At 34.5% G+C, this 27,379-nt stretch overlaps 1 protein-coding gene across 3 annotated transcripts in view; it reads right to left on the bottom strand.

The window, feature by feature from the left end:
• The window catches only part of LOC149802757 (SEC14-like protein 5), a 96,867-nt gene that overhangs the window by 55,402 nt on the left and 14,086 nt on the right, over positions 1–27,379 (bottom strand). For all 3 annotated transcript variants that reach the window (XM_089952184.1, XM_089952185.1, XM_089952186.1), the window contains exons 3-5: positions 23,846–23,977; positions 18,326–18,454; positions 10,774–11,014 (exon numbers count right to left, since the gene is read on the bottom strand). In XM_089952184.1, coding sequence (XP_089808310.1) covers positions 10,774–11,014; positions 18,326–18,454; positions 23,846–23,977 — 502 coding nt within the window. The remainder of the gene's footprint in view (positions 1–10,773; positions 11,015–18,325; positions 18,455–23,845; positions 23,978–27,379) is intronic.

Raw genomic sequence — 27,379 nt, 5'->3', positions numbered from 1 at the left:
CTAATTACATTTGAATGGTTAAATATAACTAAGATGACTTAATACTAACTGCATCTGCATGGTTGTAACTAAGATGACTTCATGCTAATTACACTTGAATGGTTAAATATAACCAAGATGACTTCATACTAATTACATCTGAATGGTTCAATATAACCAAGATGACTTCATACTGATTATGTCTTAATGGATGTAAATGACTTTTCTATTTACTGTCTATTTGGATGTACATCTCTGTTTTTGCTCTTCTATATCAGGATCCTAATCCATCTATATAATTTACCTACATTTATTATTTACATACATGCTTTTTTAATTTTAATTATCAACACATAGTTCTAAGGTGCCAACAAAAACAAAATTTAAAATCAATGTAATGTAATTTCCTTAAAATAGCAAATATTTTATTTTATATTAGTTTTCACTCAATTTGTGATAAGCTCATATTCCCCATGGGCAAGTTCAATTTTTTAGTAAGCTTACCCTGGGCAAACTCACTTTTATACATATACAGGCAGGCATGTATATGTGCATGCATGTGTGTGTGTATATATATATATATATATATATATATATATATATATATATATATATATATATATATATATATATATATATATTTATTTATTTTTAAAATGTGAGTGTATATACATGTATACATATATGTGAATGTGTGTATGTACAGTAATTGCAAGTATACATCTCTCGAATGTTTGTACATGTGAGATTTTGTTTTAATGGCTGTATAAAAAATGTACCATTCATTTTGTAACAATCTTAAATGTATAGGTATAGACTTGCTGATGGCCAATCAGTTCAAAGCAAATAAAGATCCTAATATAAAATATAGTAATGGCACAGGTCAAATAAGTCTGTTTTACCCGTTATTATCATATCTGATGATTTTATATTGCTTGAACAACATTTTGCTAACAAGTCAAATACTACTTACCAATCTATCAAGAAAAAGAAGCATTCCTATTTATTTCTTAAAGTCTAAATGCCTCATCCAAAACCCATTTGAAATATTGAAGAAAATATAACCAATCCAAAATTATTTAATTAGAAATCATCTCTGCTGGACATGATATTCCAAAATAATTGTTCATCATAGAAAACATGTCAGCTGTGTAAATGCAATGATTAATCTGATATCTTAACCTTTTCAGAGACTGGTTATTCATCATTTACAACAAGCAAGAAACAGCAATAATTAACATTTAACCAGATAGAATATACTCTAGAAGTGTATATTCCATGCTGTGTAAAGTCAGATAATAGCACCTCTTCTTACATAATGCTTATCAAATAACTCTTCTCTAGCCAGACAAAAATCAATGGAGTCCTGTTACAACTCACTCTACACAAGACTATAGATTGAAAATACAGGGTTCAAAAGATAATGGATACTTAACTGCACAATCCACTCAGTTTTGGCAACGTGCATATAGAATATCATGAATGGGTGAATAATTTTGCATACAATTGTGCTTCTTAATGGTTTTTAAAAAAGAAGTTAAACATGTGTGCACTCTGATAAAAATGTAAATTCAGAATGATGAAGAGAGCATGGAAAGGATGATTTACATCTAGTGCCCAAATATAATTGTTGACAGTTACGTTGAGAATTAGCAGTGATCTGCAAAGATTCTTATCTATACATACCAGTGTGACACTAATAAGCAGTCTAGGTTTACAATACTAAGATAACTAAGCATGTAAAATAAACAATGTAGCCCTCATTATATGTAGAATAAATACTGAGACCTTGCAGCAAGTAGAATATACACTGTAGCCCTCATAGCATGTAGAATATACACTGTAGCCCTCATAACATGTAGAATAACCACTGTAGCCCTCATAGCATGTAGAATATACACTGTAGCCATTGTAGCATGTAGAATTTACACTAGCACAGCATCTACTATCTTGATGGGACAAAATAAACACTTTGTACATTAGATTGGATCCAACTACACACTGCAGAGAATCTGATTTGTCACTGCATGATGCACCAACAGAACAGGGTCTATGCAATTCGCTATGAGTAATCCATACTGATAGATCCAACAACACAGACCCTAATTTGCCTGTGGATTATGCAGCAGATTAGGGTCTATGCTGTCTGCAGCTGAACCCGACTTATACCTGAATAAAGATGGTAAGTGTCTGTGAGTTAACCTATATTCAAACCTAAGATTGCTTTGTTCAATCATGATTCGGGTGTCCTTAATGCTTCTCATTTTAAATTTTAAACACATTAGAATTATTGTTGATTTTCAATTAATGCCCAAAGTTATATGACACTCTGAATTCATTTTAGTCATAGTATCAATTTGGGGGATTTTGCAAAAACTCTGAACACCAATTCTCATGAAAGACCACAGTTTTAATGCAAAGATCAACTGTGTTATACAATGTGATGACCTCTAATGAAAAATCATGTGTCATGAGTGAGGGACCAATTTTTTTTGGCAAAAGAGGTGATCTTTTAAGGTAGTTGGTATTTGTAAAATAAACACTTACTGTTTAGCTCAAAATGAAATGATCATTCATTTATAATGTCTTTGATATGACGTTCCTTTTTATCCAAGTGTATAGTAGCACTATGTAAGAAACTGAATGCAAAATGATGTGGTTGCAGCTTTTGTCTCATTTCAAATAATGTAAAGAACAGGCATCCTTTGAAAAGATTGATGCTCTTCTGGGTGAAAAGAATTTCCAGGAATTAAAGATAAGATCATGTTGAAACCATCTCTGACATTAGCAATAATATCAATATGACTTTCTGTTAAAGAAGAGTTGTAATAACAAGATCTTAATATGGCTGCTATGGTTGCCATATTGGATATAAGACTGACATCATTTTCATTAAGGACCTACTACACATCATAAGAAGCCACTTACTCAAAACCCCATGCTGATATGATCATCCATCTTTGAGGAGTGGCGATACGATTTTCAAGATAGTTGCTGTAGTGTCCATATTAGATGTCTGAGTGGCACCATTTTTATTTAGCACCAACTATACATTGTAAGTCTTTTAACAAAAACCCAATGTTGATGTGACCATCCATTCAGGAGATGTTGTGATAACAAGATTTTCAAGTTGGCCACTCTTGGTGACAATCAGAGCAGAACCATTTTCATTTAGGATCATGCAGATCAAGAGATGAATGTGTGGGTAAATTTTAAAGGAAATCCTCCAATTAGTTCAGGAGTAGTGATAATAAACTTGTGCTAACAGATGGACATTGGAAGGATGACAGACCATCCCATAAGCTCTTCTGGTCTCTGACCGTACGAGCTAAAACTTGGTAAATAACGAAATGTTTACTTATAAAATTGGCCCAACCACTTTGGAGAAGTCGCAAGCAAGTTTTCAACCTAGTTGCTAAGAAAGCCACACTAATGCCAAAGATGCCAAGAAAATATGGACAAATTTTTGAGACAAAATTCAGAATAAACAACCCAAGGAAGACACCAAGTTTTATCAAAGTTGGCTAAGACATTCTGGTGAAAATCTGAATATAGGTTTTCTCATGATAACTTTGGAAACCTCACCATAGGAAGTCAAGAGAAACATTCCTATCAAGTTTAATTAAAATTTGCCATCCAGTCTTTAAGAACAAATTTTAATGCTGATGTACAGTGGATGCTGGACTATAGACTAAACATGGGATATAAGGTCATACAATTATTACAAGGTCAGGTGAGCTAAAATTAACAACTCTCCAGGAGTGCAATTCCTAATGGTCTGTGTAAGTACTGTTTTTGATAATTTTGGAAAACTATTCAAAGGGAAAACTAGTATACAAATCTAATCTCATTGATTTACAAACTTAATGAGATGGTCTCCACTTTAATATTTCAATGTTATCACTCTAGGAAGAAGGTGTACATGTCCTTTTATTCAGGAGTTTTGCAGGTAAGCATGTTCTCTTTAATGAGGCTTGCACCATAGTAATAGGAACTTTTTCAGCAATACATTTGGATGACATTAATAGCAACAAATAACTGAAGTATAGCATAAAAGTTGATTCTTTTCAAAAGAAAATCTCCCCAAAAGTGTGGTTCAAATTGTTCAAATTGTATAAAGAAGAAATTACCGGTAACATTGTTTTAGAATTCTTGATTTAAAACTTGAATAAAAATGCTGATGTTAGTTATGTGAGAATAATAAAATAAACAGACAATTTAAAGTGGCATCATTTAATTAAAAGAAGTTTTTTGTCAAACTAAGAGTCCCCCTGACTTCTGTGCATTAATGGATGCACCCGTATCGGACTTAAAAAATTTTCATGACAGTGTCGCTGCTATCATAGGCTGAATGGAAATATGACACCTTTGTCTTATGAACTGTGACACAGTAACATGACAATGTCCCTGATAACATGGGCTGGATGGAAAAATGACACCTTTGTCTTATGAACTGTGACACAGTAACACTGACTCAAGTATTTGCCAACTCTACTGGCAGTAAATCCCCAAATAATGATAAAAATGAAAAGCATCAATGACATAACAAATGGACAAAATAGCGTCATTTCACTTATTAACTTAGCATTTCTAACATGTTGCCAGGTAGTGCATAATATTGTTTTGTTTGTGTTTCAAGCTCACTGCCATTTTCTCTTGCCTGAAAAAGACCATTTTCAATGAAAAGGTGAGATCCTTGGGCAATGCACACACAAAAGGTACACAATGCATCATTTGCATCCAGTATCTGTAATGTCTACTTTCAATATTTCTCAAATAAACTAAGCAAAATAAAAAGGGAAAGCAGTATAACCTTATTGTACATGGGTTCAATGGAAAATAACTCTCAAAGTTACAGAAATTTATGGAATTATTTGATGCCCACAACAGATAAACTTTAAGAGGTTAGTGTTAGGACTAGTTGGCCTGGTGTCAGGATAATTTGACTGGGTGGGCCATCATGCTATATATTTGTGGCATGATGCCCCAGTGCTAGACATCACTATAAACTGCCACACTGCAGACATCATAGAGTTATGACTGAAAAATTGCTGAAGTTATGTCAAAAATACAAATCGCACACAAAAGATGAACTACATCATTCCTGTTGTCTGGAGAAGAAAACAAACAACTCCATCATGCAAATATGGCTACTGTGTTAGTAAAGAACCATCCAGTTCACTTTGATATATGAACAAGATCAAAGTGTTTGGCAACAATCTGATTAGAAATGATAAATTAATGAATGAAATGACTATGTTTTGTGCATTGTTTATATCTTGGAGGCTTTCATTTTTAAAATCAGAAAGAGAAACTTGCAAAAAGACTTGAAGCTCTTTTGTCACTATACATGCCCAGCTTCCTTGGTTAACATTCAACTACAGATTTCTTGAAGGAGAGTTACCAAATCAATCTATTATAAGGCATCACCTTTGATGAAAGTTAATCCATATACACTATCTAATTCATCTTTACACACACACATTTATCTGCAGTTCTGAACATGTCCAACACAATGGCTGCAATTATATATATTCACTCTGACTGTAACTAAGTACAAACAATCTGGGTGTACTTTATTTTCCGTAAGACACTTTCTGCTAGAGATGTGATGTTATTATCATTATACTGGTTTCTGGTGGTATGTATCATGGTACTTCTTCACTCTACTGGCATGTTGGTAGTTTCCATCAGTAAGGAATTATGGAACTCACCAAGGAATCTTATACAATAATAATAAGAGCATATTTTCATCACTGATGACATGACAAAATAGTTCAAAAAATTATCTTTTTCTACTCAACAGTTCAATGTATCACAAATAATTGGTTAATCTTCCAAAAATAGTTATATTTATGTTCCTTTAATCATAAGCTTGATAAATGTTATATATGCCAATACAGAGCCCAAATATAATGTAATAAAACAGAGGTCTCAGAAACACTTAATCACTCATCTTTGGATGCATTTTTTTTATCTGGAACACAGAAAATCACTTATTGGAATCCTCTGTATATATGCAATAGCTGGACAGCAAATTCAAAGTCTCGTAAGTCATGCTTTTTCAGCAACTTGCTGAGTAGGAAAATGTGCTGGTCAATCAACATTTTAGTTGTGCTGATACTTACAATGACAGAATTCAGTGACTAAAAGACCCCCAAATATGCATGTTGTCATTATAAGATTACACCAAAAGAACATAATGCAACAGCTGGGCAGCAAGTTTTTCGACTAGCTGATGAGTGGTGGGAAAATGTGCTGATATTTACAATTATTGAATTCTGAGGCAGATATAAGTGAAAAAAAGCAGCTCAATTTCAAATCTGAGATCTGACATCATCACTGATTAGTGCTGAATGGTTCTGTTGGCAGTACTGCATTATTACTGTGGTTTGTGTTTTACCTCTAATGGTGGTTGGACATTACAAGAGAATATGGTCAGCTGGTCTTACCATTAACATTGTATCAGTCAGATAGTCTTTTGAATAGGGCGAATGGATTGTGTCTGCTGAAAACATAAAATTAACTGACTATGTAGTCTGCATAGTTAAGATACACGTGAGCCGATCTCAGTATGGGGAAGGTAATGTAACTTTTTATATGCAATGTCACTTTTAGACCTTTTAATCTTCTGGTTGTGTGAGCTACTTTAGTGTGGGAGATCTTAGGTTCAAGCCTTAATGGCAGCTATGTTGCCTTATATCTGTAAAATAAACAGTGACAACACAATGCTGTATTCAAACAGATGCTGTACCTTTGTGCTTAAAATGCGAAGATTTCTTGAAAGTTTTTGTTACTTGACAGAATCAAGTTGTAACTAAACACAAGTCTTTTGAAATGTAATTTAAAGAATCAGTTGCATTCACAGTATCAGCCACTTATAGATATCGTGTACAACTGTTGATAGATGCCATAATTAATGTTATGTCTATTGTATATAATAGAATCAATTCTTAATGTCCAATAAATGTTGATTATATGTAGAAAGTAGAGCTGGATACCACAAAATGTTTTGTATCACAATATTTTGGAATGTACTGCGATACATACTGTGGTATATTGCAATTATATTAGGGACCAACTATTCAGTGTTCTGAGGCACAGCCCTGACACTTTTTGATTAATTTCTGTCTGTCAACAGCTGGAAAATTTATCTTGATCTAATTTATAGTAAAATAACACCATGTTATCCATGTAAAAAATATTATCTTGTGATTAAAGAAAATAGAATAATTCAGCTCAAAAGAAAATCAAAGACCCACTGCAACCCACAAATTGAATGGCCAGTCCTTATAGTAGATGAAAGTATTACAGGTGTGTTAACTGTTTTATAAGCTGCAACCTAAAAGCTGCATAATGGGATCATTAAGCTGATACTGTGAAAGATAGCATGCTGACATAGAGAGCCTTTTGAATGGATCTGGATTTTTTTAAAACATAACGTTTAACGATTTTTCAGTCACATCACTACAATGTCTGCAGTATGGCAGTGTAAAGTGATGTCTAGCACTGGGGCATCATGCCACAGACATACAGCATGATGTCCCACCCAGTCACATTATCTTGACACCAGGCCGACCAATCCTAACACTAACCTCTTAATGCTGAGCACTAAGCGAGACAGCTGTTAGTACCATTTTTGCAAGTCTTTGGTATGACTCGGCCAGGGATCGAACCCACGACCTCCTGCATCTGAGGCAGACGCTCTAACCACTAGGCCACCTGAGCAGTCACAGCCTTTTGATAAAAATAGGAAAGTGTTGATACTCAGGCCTACAAATTTCAAGCTAAACTAATGATATAATAGGCACTGAAACTTTAAGTGGGATGTCAAAACCTGGAGAAGATGTTTATCGGAGATGGCCAGTAAACATAAAACACACTTCCTCAACAAACATGAAAATATTCAGCAGATCTGAGAAATTATGTAAAGCTGAGACAGAAAATGTGCACAATGAAAACTGATAGAAAAGACTTGCTATTTAAAATTTAACTTTAGTCATCGAATTTGGCTAAATAGTAACAGCTCAATCTAGTTATAATGAACTATATTGTGTGGTATGGTGCACACAAGAAGTGCACAATAACTGTCCATTTCCATGTGCACAAACTATAAATGGACCACTGACAACGTGGTTATATCGCTAATTCACTGGATATTATGCTCTAGATATTTCAACCCTATAAAGACCATTTCATTAATGCAGCCTATATTAAGTTACACCAATTTTCAATAAAGTGTCACATAAAATCATCACTTGGAAAACATGCACTTAAACTTCAGAAGTATGCTCTGAGACGGATGCAGTGAAACAGAACTTTACATTTAACTTAAAAAGTTTGAAAAGTACACTTAGACCGTAATTGCCTCTAGTATAGTTTTTAAAAAGCTGCAGATCCAAACTCCATGGAGCTCAATGACTCCTTATTAGATATCTCAACTCACTGTTATATTTTTTTCTTCAATTTCACAGGCAATGATCATATTTCCTGCCTAGCGACATACTTTAATAAACATGACATGTTGTTCATTAAACATAAATGTTGTCTTTTCTGCTTATTTCTGATAATCTGAGTATTCCTTTCACCAGGCATCTTTTCTGGAAACTACTATAAGCAACATCTTGATCATGCAGGCTTTTTGCATGAAAAATTGTGCAGTGTAAAGCATCACAAATTCTCCTGCAAAATTAGTCTGGTTCCCTGCCCAACTCCACTGACTCTAGTTTGAAACCCAGATGAGGATCCAATACAGAGAAAGCCCTACCTGGATTAGACTGTAACAACTGTATTTTCATAATTTTTGCTCTCAGAGGTCTCGCTAGGATTTTAAAACTAGGAGTCCAGGACTCCCATTTTGGAGAGGCCCCGAGTGGCCGAGTGGTCTAAAGCTCTCTCCGTTACGAATCACTGCCATCTCACCTCTGTCTACGTGGGTTTGAGTCTAGGATTTGGCTAACGTGGGTATGTGAGAAAGCTCGCCAGTAGCTTCTCGTGAGTCGGTGGTTCTTCCCGGGTTCTTCCTCCACCATTAATACTGGCCGCCATGCATAGCCTATCGTGTGCTGAAATATGGCGTTAAACACCACAACTCCCATTTTGGTAAAAATAGGAGTCCCACCATCAAAAGTTGCAGTCCCTTTCTTTCCTATAGAATCAACAAAGACGTGAGTGCATCTATTTTTAGATGGAGAGGTTTTCGTAATGTAATCACTCACTATAATATAGCTTCATTACAACAGTCCATTGAAAGGATCGCACATTTATGGTTTATTTATTTGTATATGTACTTGTAGTAATTTTAGACCAATAAATAGTATCTGATTTGACGTTTTTTTCCGTATTTTCGCAAATACTTTTCAAGTTAGAAAACAGCTTAGACCTTAAAGCGCATCTCGCGAATTCCACAACATAGCATTGTCCCATACGTTTCTGACCTACAAAATTTGCATTTTAAAGTTAAATCTTTAATAAAATAATACCTTGGCTTGGTTTCAATGATTTGTATATTTTTTCTAAATATATTTGCCTGATAATTTAAGAAAACAAACAATCTAATAAACTGGTACATCCCAGACTTAGCAAAGTCCGCCATTATTTACCATTAGGCCTACTGGTTCACTTACAGTTTCAAACTAATTTTATGACAAAATAGTGTATAAGAGGCAGTTAATATATATCCAGATCACAGATTCTGATCTTAAAACATAAGTGTGTATGTTTTATCATCAAAGGATAGCATGCAGGAAATTGATAGTTGCTACCTTACTCGGAAAAGGGTTAATGGTCAATCAGCTATCAAAACATAATGCTTGTGAATGGGCAAGAGTTTGTTTGTCAACGTAATTGATATAAAAACTAGGCCTAGCTACTGATGCCTTGATGAATACATTTCGCTACAACACTAGAACTAACCGGGCTAAGGTGAAGGGCATTTTAAAAAAATGGTATGGTCAGTCAATGTACCTCTTAAATAATCACAGGGCGAAGTCGTTTTCGCTTTCCTAAAAGAAGAAGGTGAAGTTCATATTTTTAGGCGACTTTTCACCCACTTACGAATGGCATTTTGTCTAAGTCTCAACCTGTCTTGATTCTGAGGTCACATGCACTGCTTATTCCGCTACATTCAGAAATGAACACAATAACGAAAGCTAAAGTTGTTTATTTGATGTACTTTTATAAATGACCACATGTACATCTCTGGGTCTTTCTGACTCTGAACTCAATCACTGTAAATATCAGTACATTTTCCCACACAGCTGCCAGTCAAAGCCTTTGAATTTGCCACCCAGCTATTGCATCATGTTCTTTTTTATGTACTCTTATAAAATGGTAACATGTTTGTATATCAAGGGGTCTTTCAGTCACTGAATTCTGTCATTGTAAATATCAGCAGAGCTAATTGATCAACACATTTTCCCACAAAGCAGGTGGCTGAAGCAGGACTGGCAAGTCTTTGAATTTTGCCACACACCTATTACATGTGTATGTAGGACTCCCACCTCAGTGATTTTCTGCATCCCAGATCAAAAATTGGCGTCCAAATATGTGTAATTAAGCGTTTCTGAGATCTCTGGCTATTATACTGAGAGTCCAGAATTTAAGGGTTATTTCAGTAAGACTTATTGTCAAATTGAAAGGGTAAAAAGGTCTGATGTTCTAATGACCCATTTCACAGAATGCACAAAGAGGATAGGACCAGCACAATCACAAGGAAGGAAGTCAAATGGCATTATATTAAATTATGTGGGTTTATAACATAAACTTGCTAGAAAGATCATCATCACTACTGACCTTTTGACGGTGGACTGTTATGGATCGAGGATGCAGTTGCCCCCAGCACAAGACTATTTTGACTGCTATGACTGTGGCTACTGGCTACACTATTTGACCTTGATCTCATACCACTGTCCTGAGAGGGGTTATCCTCAACCACTCCTTCAACTGTCTTGACAATGGGGCCTCTCCAGGGTGGAATGTATGTGGTGCCCTCCCCAATCAACTCATTAATGTAGAATTCAACCACCTCCTTTCCCTGTAACATAGATTAAGCAATGTAGAATTTACCAGTATACTGGCAGAAAACAAAGAACTGCATCTATGTAAAAACTCAAGTTTGCTTGAACATATTTTCATACAAGTGTGTAGTTCTCTTAACCCTTTACCTCACAGAGAGTATGGCTTTTAAGCCCTTCGATACACATGCAGCAAAGTTACCCAGTGTAGTGCATTATAAATAGAACACTTGTTACCTATTCAACTCCATACACATAGGCCTGCCTGTTAACTGTTAAGCAGTGTAGTGTATGTTACATTTAACAGCAATTTTAACAATTTCACATTTTGGTACACATCTATTATGTATGGAAAAATTTAAGAGTAAAGTCCGATCATTATAGCTGTGTAATTTTTTTTCATGGAAGAATTTTTATAAGCTTTAAAATCTTGAGAGAACTCGTTCACCATCAAGTCAGTGAAGCCACATGACCAACTGTAGCTGCCATTTCTCATACTCGAAATTTACAAGTTCTTTGCATATACATCACTAAGTCATCTGAATTTGATAATTTATAAAAACTAATTGCTGCCTACATCAATATCAGAGCTTTTACCTAAGTTATTGAAACTTTCATGAATGTAGTATCTAATAAGGGGTTTCCCCCAAAGATGGTGCAACGAAAACCTGCTCAAAATGGCTGATGTTTACAGCAGGCTTCAAAATAAGGTAGAGGCGGCCAAAAGTGCTTGTATGTGAATCGGGTTGAGGCGGCCAAAGGCGCTTTTAGGCGAATGGAGTAGAGGTGTCCAAAGGCGCTTGCATGAGGTACAGTGTTAAGAAATCATGCATTATGACTGTGCAGGCAGCAATGGATAAAAAGCAAAACTTTGTCATTTATGATCTTTAAGAATGCTACAATATCCTAATTATCTGTAACAAAAAATCAGACAAGTCTAAATATGATATGTCGCTCACTGCAGGTGACTTACTGCCCTCTTTCTGTGAATGAACTAAATACCAACCATAAGCCTGCAATAAGATTCAACAAAGAAGAAAAACATGTTACATACATTTCTTTCATTACAGTGTACTGTGAATTCATTTATCTTTGGAGTAACATCTTTTTTTTCCGAGAAAGCAAATTTTTTTCTCAACTAAATTGTGTTTTTCCAATAATATTTACCTAATCACATTACATTAGGGATAACTTTCTCTACTAACTATGAATCCAGTCAAAATGGAAGCAACTTTCACAGGTTAACTCTTTTCTCTACCTGCAAGCTGACTACCATTATACCCAGATGTACCAGTTTTTAATAAGCAAAACCTTTAAAAAATGCTCACATTGCAGGGAAGGGTGTGAGAAATTACTTGTAATATGATTAGGTAAGTACTATCATATAATCGTTCACCAAATTATTTGCTTTCTCCATCAAATACATTAACTGATCATATCACATTAGAAGAATATGTTAGAGGAGAAAATGCTGAGCATCCTACCTCTACCTGTATCATCCAGAAGGAGCATGACTGCTCTACTAAAAGGACAAACTTGTCCTAATGTTAGTTCAGCACAACATATGCATGGGAGATTCTAGTGGGATTCCACACCTGGTTATTGTCGCACCATCAAAATGCTACCCAGGTCAAACCAGCAAAAGTGGTTTAATTCATGTCTGTGTGTAAGGCTTTCATGAACGGGCAGTGGTCTGTACAGCTGCCACTAACCCAACAAGATACAGTTTTCTCCTTAGTGAGGCCATGTCATAAAAATGGAAACTAGAGAAGGCAAACTTGATGTGCCAGTCAGCTGACTCCTCTATGTCTTGAATTAAAATGTCACTGACCACCTATATTGTACAAACGTGTGATATTATTATAGTCATGAAAACAAAATGCGTTTGTTATGTACATACACCATAAAAATCTTTAATGAGACTTAAAAATCTGCTTTTTTAAATGACAAAATTATCTGGCAATCTCCGTAAACAATTGGTAGTTTCCACGTGCCAAAAACATATGATGTAAATTTATCCCTTCACTCAACCTAGCCATTCAAGTGTTTAATTTCCCCATTTAAATGTCTATGGGATATATCTTATGATCATGCTTTTGTACAGCAAATATGGTGCACAGTGTTGCATATGGATGTAACCAAAAGAGTGATAATGGGGCAAAAGGGTTCTTTCATTTTTGAAAAGACACTGTTTACCAGGAAAAAAAGGGATTGAAGCTGTGGGTTTGAATAGTGTGAGGGATGGTAAAGTTGTACCATTTATGCTGGTTTATATTCAATTTGGCCCAAAGACAATTCATCCCAACTTAATAATAGTTTGAACAAGTTCTTTTCCTGCAAAGAACAAATAGATACTTTGTAAGATATATATATTTATAGGTTGTAAAAAAGAATAGGTTTTAGGAAAACCCTGAACTAATTTAAACAGACTAAACAATCTTGATATTCTTTAAAAGAAAATAACCATACTTCATAACGTACATATATATAAGAGAAAATACAACTGACATCTTGCTCATTCTAATTAAAATACTTATATACATGTATTTTTTATGCCAATACATGCATCCGCACAATGACATTCTCAATTAAGTTTTCTGGTAAAATTATCAAAGCTGATTTATAAAACAATAATACTTAAGAGTAACATACATGATATAAAAAATATGAAATTTTAGGCTTCAGGCTGTAACACTGCTGCATATAATACACACTTGACAACACATGAGAGAGAGAGAGAGAATATTATGCTGAGCATTTTGTCAGTGTTTAGTTGCTGCAATATGAAGCTCTTATCAGTTAATTTTATTGTTTGTTTTTATTTTTCAAGTTGACGTTTCAGTGTGTGTGCACATAAACTGAAATATTGTCATTACTAGTCAATATCGTCAATCATATTTGCTCCATTATTCCATGCAAATATTAAAGGAAATAATTTTGTGTTAAATTTGTGCTCCCTCTGCATGGTTCAATAAAACAGATAAACAAACACTTATTTAAAAATAAAATGAAAGAAACTAACCTTGCATTGTTATCATTTATTGTTTCTTCTTTTTTCCTCATGCAAATTTTTTTTAAAGAAAACAATATATCCATGAACTCTGTATATATTGCAGATGCTGGCTGGCATATGCATCCTTAATGTATTGTCTATTGCTTATGTCAGATAACAAAATTGCGAAAGAGATAAGATTATCACCAGTTTGCTTGAAGGCACCTGCCATTCATGCTTGATAAGTTATAAGGTGCAAACTGGCCATGATTGTATTGTATGTATCCAGATGGTGTCTCACAAATAAAAATCATTATTTAAAAATACATTCACTGTGAGTTCAAGTGATAATCTTTTTGCTAGCATGGGTTACACAAGTATTATTAAAGCAAGTTATTGTTGTGTATACTATTTACCCAATAAACAATAATGAACATTTGTAACAATCATGATTACATATGGCAAACAAATAGAAACCCAGGTGATGAATAAACTCAACTGGCAGCAAGCAATAAACTTATTACATTACAAAGCAAGCCATGCCCAGAAACTTACTTTGGATTCTTTTAAGTGTGCTGATTTTTGTTATGAAGTCGGCTGAAATGAGGAAGCAATCTTTGGTTTCTTTCGATTATTTTAAGTGTGCTGATCTCTTTTTTTCTCACAAAGTCTGCTGACATAAGGAAGCCAGCATTGATTCCTTTTTACCTGATTAACAGTAATTTTGAAAAATAAATTAAAACAATGGAACAGTTTTAAAAGCGACACAATCTAGTGTGTCGTGCATGCACATTGATATAAAGCTGAAGAGTAAATTAGTTTCAACAGTTTCATATAAATGTTTCCTATCCATAGTGTATAGTATTTTATTTTTTGACAACAAGAAGCATGAACTTCGTCTTGTGGGGATAGATGTATGTCATTTCCTGCTGGCATTATCTATAGGTGGGAAATCATTGCTAAGGGGAAGTAACAGCGTTGAATACTTCTACTTCAAGTAATTAAATTATTATTTCTTCTTTACATTTGATATAAAAAAATTCTTTTTGTGAGAGTATAAATATTTTTATTCATGTAATGCAAATCTGATGTAAAAAGAAAAATGTCTGAGTATGGCTGGTGACCTTCAAGATATTACATACATGGCCAGGATCATGACAGTCTTTGTCCAAGAATTCTGTATGAGCCCTCAAATATTTCCAGGAAAAAGAATTAATAATTCCAAAAACAAAATTTCGACTCAACTGGTCACAACAAAATGAACACTTTGACATCAAGTGTTTAGAAGCACAACTGACTAAATTCTCTATAGACATCTGTATAAAACCTGAATACTGTGCAAAACAGATGCCTGGATGAGGGTCAACCCTCCAGTAAAACCAGAATTTCAAGAACATCGTAGAAGCTATTTACGCCCAAAGTTACGCAGTCTCAGTCAGCATCCATTTCACTATTATCAATCCCAAATTACAAATGAATAATAAAAAAGAAGTTGTTTACTTGATTCTCAATCAAGGTCAGGAACTAGGTCAGCAAAAAGATATAAAGTTCTATTTTTAGGTGTTTTAAACTAAACAGTAAGGTCAAACAAATTTCTGGAAAAAAATCAAATTCCAGTAAACAAAATCACATTAACATGTAATAAAAAATTTTTTTTTTAACTTACATAAATTTAAATTAAATCAAATATACAAAACAATCTGTATGGCTGGATTGGTTGGTCTGCAGTTGGAATGGCATAATAACAACATATATGCCTTGCAAGTCTGGTTGGCTAGTGCAGTATGGTCAGTATTGCCAACCATATTGGTCAAATTTCAAACCTCCAGATCCAGTTTGTTATTAATATTTTCATGTCGAGTATATGATTCTTGTAGATGCTAACACCTCATGGGTAGTAGACAAGTTTGACTGTAAATCTCATGCCTCAGGTGGGGTCATATTCATTGCCCTTACACTCATGGGTTTGGTCCTTTTTGTTAGTGGGTTCTCATGCCTCATGGGTGGGGTCCTAGGCTTATCCCCAGTGGGATTGCAAACACCATTTCTACATTGATCATATGTGATTTCAATGCTTAATTGGAATTACCTGTAGCTTTCTACTGTTTTCATAGATGCAGTATATCCTTACACTGTTCAGTGTCTTCACAGGTCAAAGCAATATGCATCTTGACATCCCCATGAGAATAATCAACAATTTGGACATGGGTGTATGCATAGACCTTGGTTGTTCTTGCAGCCAATGACCTGATTTTTCAAAATGCTGGACCAAGTATTTCCAACCAAAGAACACATACATCAAAGGTGTGTGCCAATGAGCAATTGTATGCATAGGCAAATCTTGCGCCCATCTCCAAGACCGTAAGTCATTTACCATTTTTTTGCACTTGGCTGTCATCTCTATAATGAAGAGATGGAACAAGTGCTTACAACAAATACAGTGGTCCCCCTCTTGAACGGCCACCCCCTGACCAGCAACCACCTGCTAATTACTTCCAGAATCCCTTGGCACCAATGAGTTTGTGTTCAAAAGTACCTCTTAAGAATGGAACCCACTAATGTGACCAGCGGCCAGCATATTAGTACAAAAATGTAGAATGTTCTCCTCACAAGTGGCTACTTTTTATTTCAAATAAGCCCAGAACCAATAATTAATACATATGGTATGTTAAGTAATCATATTATCTCTACCACTGATACCTCTCTCTTGATGTCAGGTTTCCGTTACCAAAAGAAGTCTTGGCCAAAGTACATGCAACATTAAGATTAATATTATATCATTATCTATCAAGGCCAACATTTACAAGAAATGGGCTCAACAATGTTGTAATCAAGTTTTGGGCTTCACAAAGCTGTCGGGTTCCCCTCTTTGATGTGTAATTGTTAAGATCATAACATGGTCAGCATAGACTAAATACAGATTTTGTGGATTAACACACACAGAGAAACTAACCTTGAACAATACTAGGTACCAGACAAAGAGCGAAAAATCACATGACAATACATGTATCACTTTCTTTATAAAGAGGGTATTTTGTCCACTCTACAAAAGTTTTGTCTGCATAATTAAATCACAGTACTGTACAATAAGCAACATCTGAATAAGTCATCAACAAACTGTAACATGTCATCACATAAATGGAGAAGTATTACTTTAGAAGAAAGTAAAAGTTATTCAACTCAAAGAGGTCGGGGGGGGGAGGGGCCAAACAATTTTGTGTAGAAATAACTCAAATAAAACAATTTTATATTTCAAAGACTCAAATGAACAACATCATAACCAATAAGAATATTCAGCAGCAGTGGGAAAATGGAGCCAAAGGAAAGAAAATTATGAATGTACCAAGATTCAAATGACGTGTTTGAATGGTTTTACAATGTACTTGACAACAATACCCACTCACATATTAAGCTTGTGTCAATAATAAGACTTATTAATGTATGTTCAGTTGAAATAAGTCGATTCTTAAAATAAGAACATTTGAATAATTAATGTTACTTTTAATGGAAGATATGACATGAAGATATTAACTACTTTGAAGTACGTAGCTTTCCTACTATGTGCATTACATATACTTCTAACAAAACAAATTTAGACCCCCTCTGGAAAGGCCACCCCTCTTATAAGGCCACTTTCCCAATGCAGAAGGGGTGGCCATATAAGAGGGGGACCACTAAGTATAAACTGCAATAAAAATGATTGGTGCATTATCAGAACAACTTGGAAGTGTATTAGCTGATAAGTACAATATCAGAAAATTTCTCAAGTAAAACTTAATCTTACCAATCAAAATCATATGACAAAAATAAAATGCGTGATAAATGCTAAGATATTAATAAATTCACCAGAATTTACAAAAATGTTGAACGCACCATGTAAAACATCATTTTAACTTACTATACCAACAAAAATAAAAGATGGCTGATTAGGTTTAAGTATCCGAATAAACAAATTCTACGGAGATATCTTTACAGTATGACAGTGAAAGTAAAAATTTGTACATTCCGGCATAATGGTAACCAAGAAGCAGGTAGAAAGGGAAAATATAATACAATAACAGATAGACATTTTCGTCTTTCTGGGAGGGCTGGATTTGTAGGCAGCAGAGGAAGTTATCCCTAATGTAAGGTGATCAGGTAATGTATCTGACAAAGATAAACCATTTTCGTGAATATGACATGCTGAAAAATTGCATTTATGGAAGTAACCTTTGCACAAATATTACATGTAGTGTCCCCATGAATTAAAGCAAACACACAGTACTGAATAAAGGTTACCAACTAACTACCCACAAGATGAGTATTATTTGACTGACTGACTGAAGTGTATGTAACCTACCTTTTTAATATTGGCAGCATACTGTTTCATGGCAATCTTCTCTACCATACTCTCAAAACCAAAGAAAGATTTAATGTCCAGACTTGCACTCTGCTCAAAACAAGTCCAACTTGGGTTCTCAGGATGAATCTGGTAATAAAACATAGTTGACTTTGCTCTTGAACTCTTTTTATATAAAGTTTCAAACTAAATGGTACCAAAATAAATGAATATAACTTTTGTCTAACAATCATGCATTTGGGACTTTTGGGAAGCTTTTGAGATTTCACGTATGCAAATAAAGTTTCTCTGTGAGGTGTCACTGGAGACATACAATGCCTGAATTTCATTGACAAGATTTATGAACCAACTTTTATCTGCTCTGCACACTTCTTGCATCTGAGCAACTTTGGTCTTTCCTAAAGAGATATATGTCTGGAGTAGATATGAATTGTTGCTCAATCATTATATCATGTATACAACCAAAAGAAAGTTTTGGATGGTATACATGTTTTAGGCCTTCCACAATGATTTCAGACTGATTTTGAGAAGCAAACTATAATCAGCATGATTTGTATATAATACTGTATTAATTCACTTATAAGACAAGACCAATTGCAAACTGCACACACCTAGCATAATGTGCAGGCAGATCTGGGTATGTGCAGTTTGTTAGGAGTAATTAGTTGAACACACATCGGAGGCCCTGATCTGCAGGTGCATGATGCTACGGAAGATCTGGATCTTTATTATTTGCAGTTTTACTAGACTTGTAAGCGAGTATATAAGGTTTTTGTTGTTGTTATAGGGTTTAATGCCATTTTTCAGCGCAAGATAGGCTATACATGGCGGCCAGTATTAATGGTGGAGGAAGAACCCGGGAAAACCCCGGAAAGAACCACCAACCCACAAGAAGCTACTGGCAAGCCTTCTCACATATCCACATTGGCAGAGCCTGAGACTCGAACCCATGCAGAAGTATGTAAGGTAAATTGATAGTTACCAGTATTTACCATTAGATATGTATTTCTCTGGTAAAATGAGGCAAAATAAGTGTTCTTGTATGCATTTTTCTAGTAAGTGATGGAAATTGTCATGGGCAGAAAGGAAGTACCTAGAAGCAGATGAAAACTTAATTTCACAGAAAATGGCCAATAGGAATAAATTTAGACTAAGCAGGGTCTCAAGTACTGAACATTATCACATTTTATATACATCTGATATGATTTTTGAACCTTTAAACAAAATACCAAAGATCACCATGCTAAAAGTAAATGCATTTATATGTCAATGACAGGGGCATTTTCCTGTTGGCAAGCCAAGCTAATATATTTTGTCTAGGACATTCCTGAACTGAAAAAGTTTAATAATTAGGTAGACAAGACCATGCTGAACCTACATTTTCTTGATTTTGGCCACATTTTGCAATATTTACTTTCCTCTGCTTTAAGATAGTTCCCATCTGTCATCAATGGTTACCATCACTGACTAAAAATACCCAAAGTTTAGGAGAACCGTGGCATTTTTGAGAGGGACTGGCACTAATGATAAGAAACTTTATGTTAACTCATTAACCCTGGAAGTTTTTGTCATTTTTGCCTAGAATGCAAGTAGGAAACACAATTTGAGAGCTATTTCTGAATACATCCTAATACATCAACTTCCAAGAGATTTCCCATTAAGCTAATGCCTAGTTGTGTTAGAAACATCGTTTTTCATTGGCTATTTCATTTGTGCATCCTCAGAAGGGTAAAAGTTGGAGTTCTGTTTTTGTTTTTCTTTGCTTAACGGACCCATCATTTTCATATCAAGACCACTCTTTATTCCAAATGCCCATCTTATCCTACTTTTTGCAAAGGTTCACCTGTCTGTGTGCAGTTGAGATCGGTCTGCCTTAGATCGAAGGCCAAAAGGTCTAAAATCCAGACACAAAATTGGATTCTGACCACACACGAAATTTGGGTGGAGAAAAAAAAATTGGGTCCAAAACATTAGGTTTTTCACTCTGTATTTTGTAGTGCAGCTAAAATGTCCCGATTATTTGATATCATTGTAGAGCTACATCTCTCTACCTTTCTATAATACCACCACTTTAATGTATCATACATGACCTTGACGCTACAGAGCTCGGCAGTAAGCTACTACCTCCTGCCGTGTAAAGGTAACGCCAGGGGTTAATGAGTTAATCAGATAATCTGAACAATACAAATTAGACATTATTATGACAAACAGGAAACAGTAAACGGACCAAGTTTGTCATTGTAAAAACAAAAATTACAAGATATACAAAAACACATCCCATGTAGAAGACATACCTACTGCACATTACGAGCAGCACAAAATATATTATATAATAATTATGAATATAGTCCAGTTGAATCCACAGGATTATATATATGCTGCACATAGTTTTATAGACATTAAATACTTCAAAATGAAGAAAATACAAACTTTGAAAATGGGAAAAGTAAAAAAGTTGCCAGAACAAGTCACTTGTCCTATGCAAGTGTATGTAGCTAAAAAGAACATCTGTACAGCCCTGGTTTGCAACTTATGCAGGGCTTAACAAATGTCATTTTTCAGGCACTAGTTCACTGGACTAGTAATCATGTAAGCTTCCAGCCCATCAATTAACATAATGTTCCTCATTTTTAAAGATTTTTTAATACAATAATGAGTATTCCCAACACCATGTTTCCTTTGATCCATATTTTATGAGGTAAAATTGACATGACAACTGCATATTTTTCACTTCTCAAATAAACCTGAATATGATAACAACACAAAAAAAAAAAAAACATTATCTGCATTATCTATACAAATTTTTGACTGCTGAGTGCCACATCCTGGTTAATGCAAGTATTACAGCTCACAAATCAAATGTTTGGAAGTCTGATGATTGAGCATGACCATGGATCCTTGTATTTATTTGTATCATAAATAATAACTGCTATTCACAGACTGTCCATATCCAGTACTTGTTTATGAATATGAATATGTCGTTACTATTCTATATCAAATCCTATGGGAACAAAAGATGTCCAGGGTCCAAGGAGGTGGTGTTGTCTAAGACACTCGCGATACTGATCACTAACAGCTCACCTTTGTCCTTATAGGCTTGAGTCTCGGGTTCTGCCAAATTGAATGTGGGTATATAAGAAAGCTTGCCAGTAGCTTCCCATCGGTCATTGGTTCTTCCCAGGGTTTTCCCTGCTTCTTCCTCCAAAAGGTATACTGGCTGCCTTCAGAACCCAGTACTGCACATAGGAACCATAAGGGCTGGGGGCACTGTATCCCCTTTCCTCAAATTTTGGTGGACACTCAACATTTTAACAAGACAAAAGCAATGATAAAATACAATGCAGAAATAAAGCTATACAAATCAGATAATCTTATTTCCTGGAACACTTTGGCCTTCTTAACATTGCTGTCTGCCTGTACTATCATATTTGCCTTGGACACTTAAATTACTGCAATAAATATTTTATCATGTGCTCAAGTAATTCACAAAACATTGACATGTATGCCTATCTGGTAAACCTCAAATGAGCTCCACCATGGTTTATTCCATTCCAGATCTTGCTCTTTGTTAACTTTAGTGTACACTCAATGTCTACCACAATTTATTACAATGCATATCTGTTTTCTAAATTCCTTTTCTTTCCAAACAAATAAATCATTTATTAAATGGTAAAATGTGTATTTCATAAATCAAATCTCTTTTGTCATTTATTTCAACCTAAAAAAATCAAATCTGTGCTGCAGGGGCGACATTTACATCAAAACTAGATTATACTATAAGCACTTTACATTGCAACTGGTCAACTACTGCAAACCTTGAATGTCCTCATTCCTTAATATAGTATTTAAAAATTGAAATTACCTGTAATCAAATTTCATGATTTTGGCTATTGCTAGCACCAGTAGAGACATAGATGGATATCCACTAATAAAATGTTGTAGGTGTACTGTTCAATTTTTTTCTAACAAAAAGTGACCCCAGGGTCAACATGAGAGCCATAGGAGGAAAAATGGCAGAAAACCCAAGAGCCTACACTCAACGTATAACTCTGTATTGCCTATCATGTGCTTCAAAATGGCTTTAAACCCACAACCACAAATGTATGAAACTGAATATTCACTGATAGTATAGTTATTCTCCAATTATCATTTAAGTGCAAAGTCTTGTTGGCTTACACATACCCATGATGAAAAGAAAACATTTTAAAATTGAATGTCAACCAAATATTAACTAGAGAAAATTTTTCTAAAAAAAAAAAATAAAAAATATTATTCCTTGCAGTACTGAAACACACACTTAAAACATGGAATATTTATTTGACAAATTAAACAGCAAATGAACACGGCTAATTACTGTAATAGTGTATTATGATTTAAATACTACATAATACAGTACAGTCTAGGTTAGTTAATTTGTTATATGTCTAGTTCAACAGAAGGTTTCTTTGACACAGATTTTATATCCCCACAATAACTCTATCCATATTAATACATGATATCTAAACCATAGCTCATATCAGTTATCAATAAACATCAACCACTAATTTGTATTTTTGAAGAACGAGTCCAACGTCAGAGTGAATTATTTAAGATCACTCTAGTGTAACTTTTGCACTTAAACTAACATAACTTTAAGGAATGTGGAACACTTAAGTCTTACCTTTAAAATACCTATGAACCACCTGTCAATCAAATCATGATTACTAGAGATCATATGCTTTAACAGTTTCAATTCTAGTAATGGCAACCATAATCTGATGGTAGAATGGCATCATTTGGATAAATCTGAAAGGCCTTCAAGCTAGGACAATTTCTGCCAAATTTTCTTAAGAAGCATTTTAAAAAAGTTATAGAGTTTTGAAGTAATTCCAGATGAGCTAATAACTCATACAAACAGGCACTTTTGGGAATTCAACTCATCAATGCTTCTCCCACTGAGCAATGAAATAAATTTTAAGTAAAGTTTGCTTCAGCACTGATTCAACCATTCTGCAATATTCCTGCTGGACATTCAAAGATGCAAAGAAACAATTTTTATCTTTCATTGTTCCAAAGGTCTTGTGAGAGGGCAAATGATTTTTGTTTTGCAATATAAGAAAAAACTTTAGAAGAACTTGTCTGACATGTGATGATTTGCATCTATAAATGTATATACATCTAGTTACATAATGTAATTTATGTTTGCTGTGCACCCAACTGAACAGTGTAGACCCATCCCTGCAGTGCCACACTGAACTGGTCGATCAGAGATTTGAAAGTAAACAATTATGTCCTTATCTGACGGTGCATCAGCAGATCAAGGTCTGAGTTGATTGTATCTGAATGTGTGATATATATAAGTCCACAGAAGCTGCATAATTAAGGTCGATTCCAGTGATATAAGCAGATAACTTTGAAAAACATTAACACTAATATAAACAGAATTTGACTACCATCACAGCATTCACCATTAGAAATTACTCATGTTCTCACAACCTGCAGAAGTAGGCAAGTCTATAATACAGTATGTTCAATACTTACATAGTATATGCAGTGTTCGTTGATGTTGATTCTGGACGAGAAGGTCTCATTATGGGCATCAATACATAGGGTTCGTGTACGTCTATTCAGGGAATTCTTCTGGATAAAGATTACATGATCCACTTTGGCTATCTAAAAGAGCAAGATAAATCAGTTTTTAGATGACTATCAGAAAATTATTTTATAAAAAAAAAATCCCAACCCACTAAATAAAAAAACTGCCAACCCCAGAGTACAAAAATACTGACTGCATATGACAAAAATACTGACTTTTTGCAACAAATACTGATTTTTAAATCTTTAATGTATATGAGACTGTTTAAAACATCTACAACCATCAGTAAAGCTGGACAGCAACTTCGTTAATAATTTAATGTCAAAGATGCATGTGTTGCACTCTTGCACCATCTAAGCAAGTCTTCAGATACAGGCTGTTTATAGAAGCCTTTTCCACACCTTGTCTATACAATCATTTTTTATTCCAATGTAACATCTTTCACTGATAATCTGATTTCTGTGCAATTGGTTTTGACTAAACCAAAAATTCTCTCGCAATCAGCATTAGAGTGTGGTAAAGAAAAATGTTCTAACGTCAAATAGTTCAGATGATTGTTTTCGTTCTAGCATATGAGAAATCCTTTACAATTTTACTGCCTGGAAAAAGTGTGCAAAATAAATCACTACAAACTGAAAGAGGAAGGTTCCTATCTAAAAGAAATTTAGTAAAATGAACTTCTGATCGAATTACATCAAGGTTCTCTCTGGCATTTATAAATGTTGTTAAGTTCAGGCTGTGCTGTTGATGAAGAAAGCAGCAAGCTGATGTTTATTAGCTTTTTCATGTTGTTGTATGTCATGGGTGCCTCCATGCCCAATAGCATAATCAAACTTACACAATTTGAGAAATGCACAGTATTCTCCTTTCACAAATTTAAACATGACTGCGTAATTGTAATTCCAGTTTTCTTTTCTTTTCTTTGCTGTAGAAAATTCTGAATCTTCTGCTTTCCTTTTCAACATGATGATGATGAATACAGTGACAGTGGCACATGCTTTGTACAAACCAATATGGTGTTTAAAGACTGGCATTATACCCTTGATTCTGAAGGAACCAATCATATTTTTGAACTCTGTATCATTATATACATGCAATACATTTAATCTTAGAATGGAACCGGGTGCCTGTTCTAAACAGAAAACTGAAGGAAAAAATTATTTTTAACTTTTTCTCACAAAATGAATTTTGAATGACAGAATAAGATTCTTCAGTATTAAATGGGTGTTGATGAAGATAAGCCCAATAACTGATTTGTGTCAGCATTTCCATTATAAAATGCAAGAAGCATGGCAATGCCAGCTCTATGCTATTTATCAATTAACTCATTAACCCCTGGGGTTTTTTCTCATTTTCTCATGAAATGCGAGTAGGAAACACATTTTGGGGGCTATTTCTGAATACATCCAAATACATCAACTTCCGAGAGATTTTCCATTAGCATAATGCCTAGTTGTGTTAGAAACATCGTTTTCCATTGGTATTTTGCTCGCACATGAGCAGAGAGGTAAAAGTTGGGAGTTCTTTTTTTGGTTTTTTTGCCTAATGGACCCATAATTTTCGTATTGAGACCACTCTTTATTCCAAATGCCCACCGTATCCTACTTTTTTGCAAAGGTTCACCTGTTTGTGTGCAGTTGAGACTGGTCTGCCTCAGACATGAAGCCAAAAAGTCTACAATCCACACTCAAAATTGGATTCCGACCACAGGCGAATTTGGGTGAGAAAAAAAAATACGGGTCCAATAAATTTGGTTTTTCCCTCTGTATTTTGTAGTGCAACTAAAACATCCAGATTATTTGGTATCATTGTAGAGCTACATCCATCCACCTTTCTATAATACCACCCACTTTAGTGTATCATACATGACCTGAGGCTACAGAGCTCGGCAATAGACTACTACCTCCTGCCACATAAATGCAGCACCAGGGGTTAATGAGTTCAGCTACATGTACCGTATCAAAATAGACATGATACAATTGATGCTAAACACAATTGTGCCTTACTACTACATATTTATTTGTATGCATATTCTCCTTTCATAATTTACATGTACATTTATACATTTAAGTAGGCAGATGATAGTGGTACATGTAGTGGTGAGATACAGCAATATCTACCCATTACTGACAAAGTTACAATGATGTTACATATCTGACTATCCATTCGTCTTATCGAGCTATTGATTTAACTGTTTTGGTTGATAAACATTTTTGCAATTTTGCCAAAAAATTACCTTTGCATTAATCCTTAAATCTGTGGACATAGGGAGTTATTTTCACACAATGATTACTGTTTTTTAGTCCTCTAAATTTGTTGTCTGCAAGCAACAATGAGAACCAAACACTGGTACACAACACAGAATTGTAAATTCACTGTACATGTATTTATAAGGCTTTAACATTTACAAGAAATATCCTCCTCCTCCTCCCCATGATAAAATTCTATTGTTACAAATCACCACAGAAGATCTACATGAAGTAAGCAAGTTGTGAAATACTCGACATAAATGCAATCAATATGATACACTATTAGGAAGAACCATTAAAAAAATGTTTTTTCAACACAAATATACTGAATTTATAGTATTCATAAACACAAGAATACCAAAACATTATGATTTACTGACACTATAAACTAGATACCTCTGATGAGAAAGCCAGCAATCAATTACATGTACCCAGATATCAATAACGCAAACTTCTATCTGACATACATGTAGGCTTATGAGGTATTCCATGACTCCACCTACACCTACTCACTCCAACCAAACAAAAGAATAAAATAACTGACTCAAATTCCAGAATATTGTAATATTTTCTGTGACCTCATCAATAACACCAAATCCTAACAATGAAAAAGGTCAAGGTTTTTAAAACAAAGAATGAACAATCTATTTCAATACTGAGTTGGGTGCTGCTTACGCTAAACCCAACAATTATGTATTTTGTGCCAACATTTCACTTGTGAAATGCAAGTAATGCTCCAATTACCTAGATTACAATAACAATTAAGCAAACTTCTGTCTGACATGGTCTAACGAGGTTATCTCCAGAGATTCACATTAATTTCCTATTTACTCGTCTTGTTCCTGAATAATTTACAAATTATAAAAAATCAATATTGTGGTACTGTTAACCTAAGCAAAATGTAAAACTTAATGACAAAAGATCGCAATAAATAGAATAGTGCATTAATGCAGAGTCTTAAAATAAAAATAAGTCCACTCTAAAAACAAACAGGAACAAATTGCACTGAAAATCAGAAAATCAATTTCAGTGGCATATGTCTTCTCCTTAAAAAAAGAACCTCTACTGGAATGCAAATGTACAAAAATAAAGCACTGATCAAGTTGTACATTTAATGCAAACCATAATTTCATCCTTATCGGCCACCACCACCCCAAATACAAGTTCATAACTGGCTCATGGAAATGAGCAAACTGAATGCAGTTTTCAGAGCTATTATCCTTTTAATTG

This window comes from Sinohyriopsis cumingii, chromosome 3 (assembly GCF_028554795.1).
Source record: "Sinohyriopsis cumingii isolate HCF-2022 chromosome 3, ASM2855479v2, whole genome shotgun sequence".
NCBI classification, from domain to species: domain Eukaryota; kingdom Metazoa; phylum Mollusca; class Bivalvia; order Unionida; family Unionidae; genus Sinohyriopsis; species Sinohyriopsis cumingii.
Note: the sequence above shows the minus strand (reverse complement) of the source record. Positions and strands in the feature narration are given on the sequence as shown.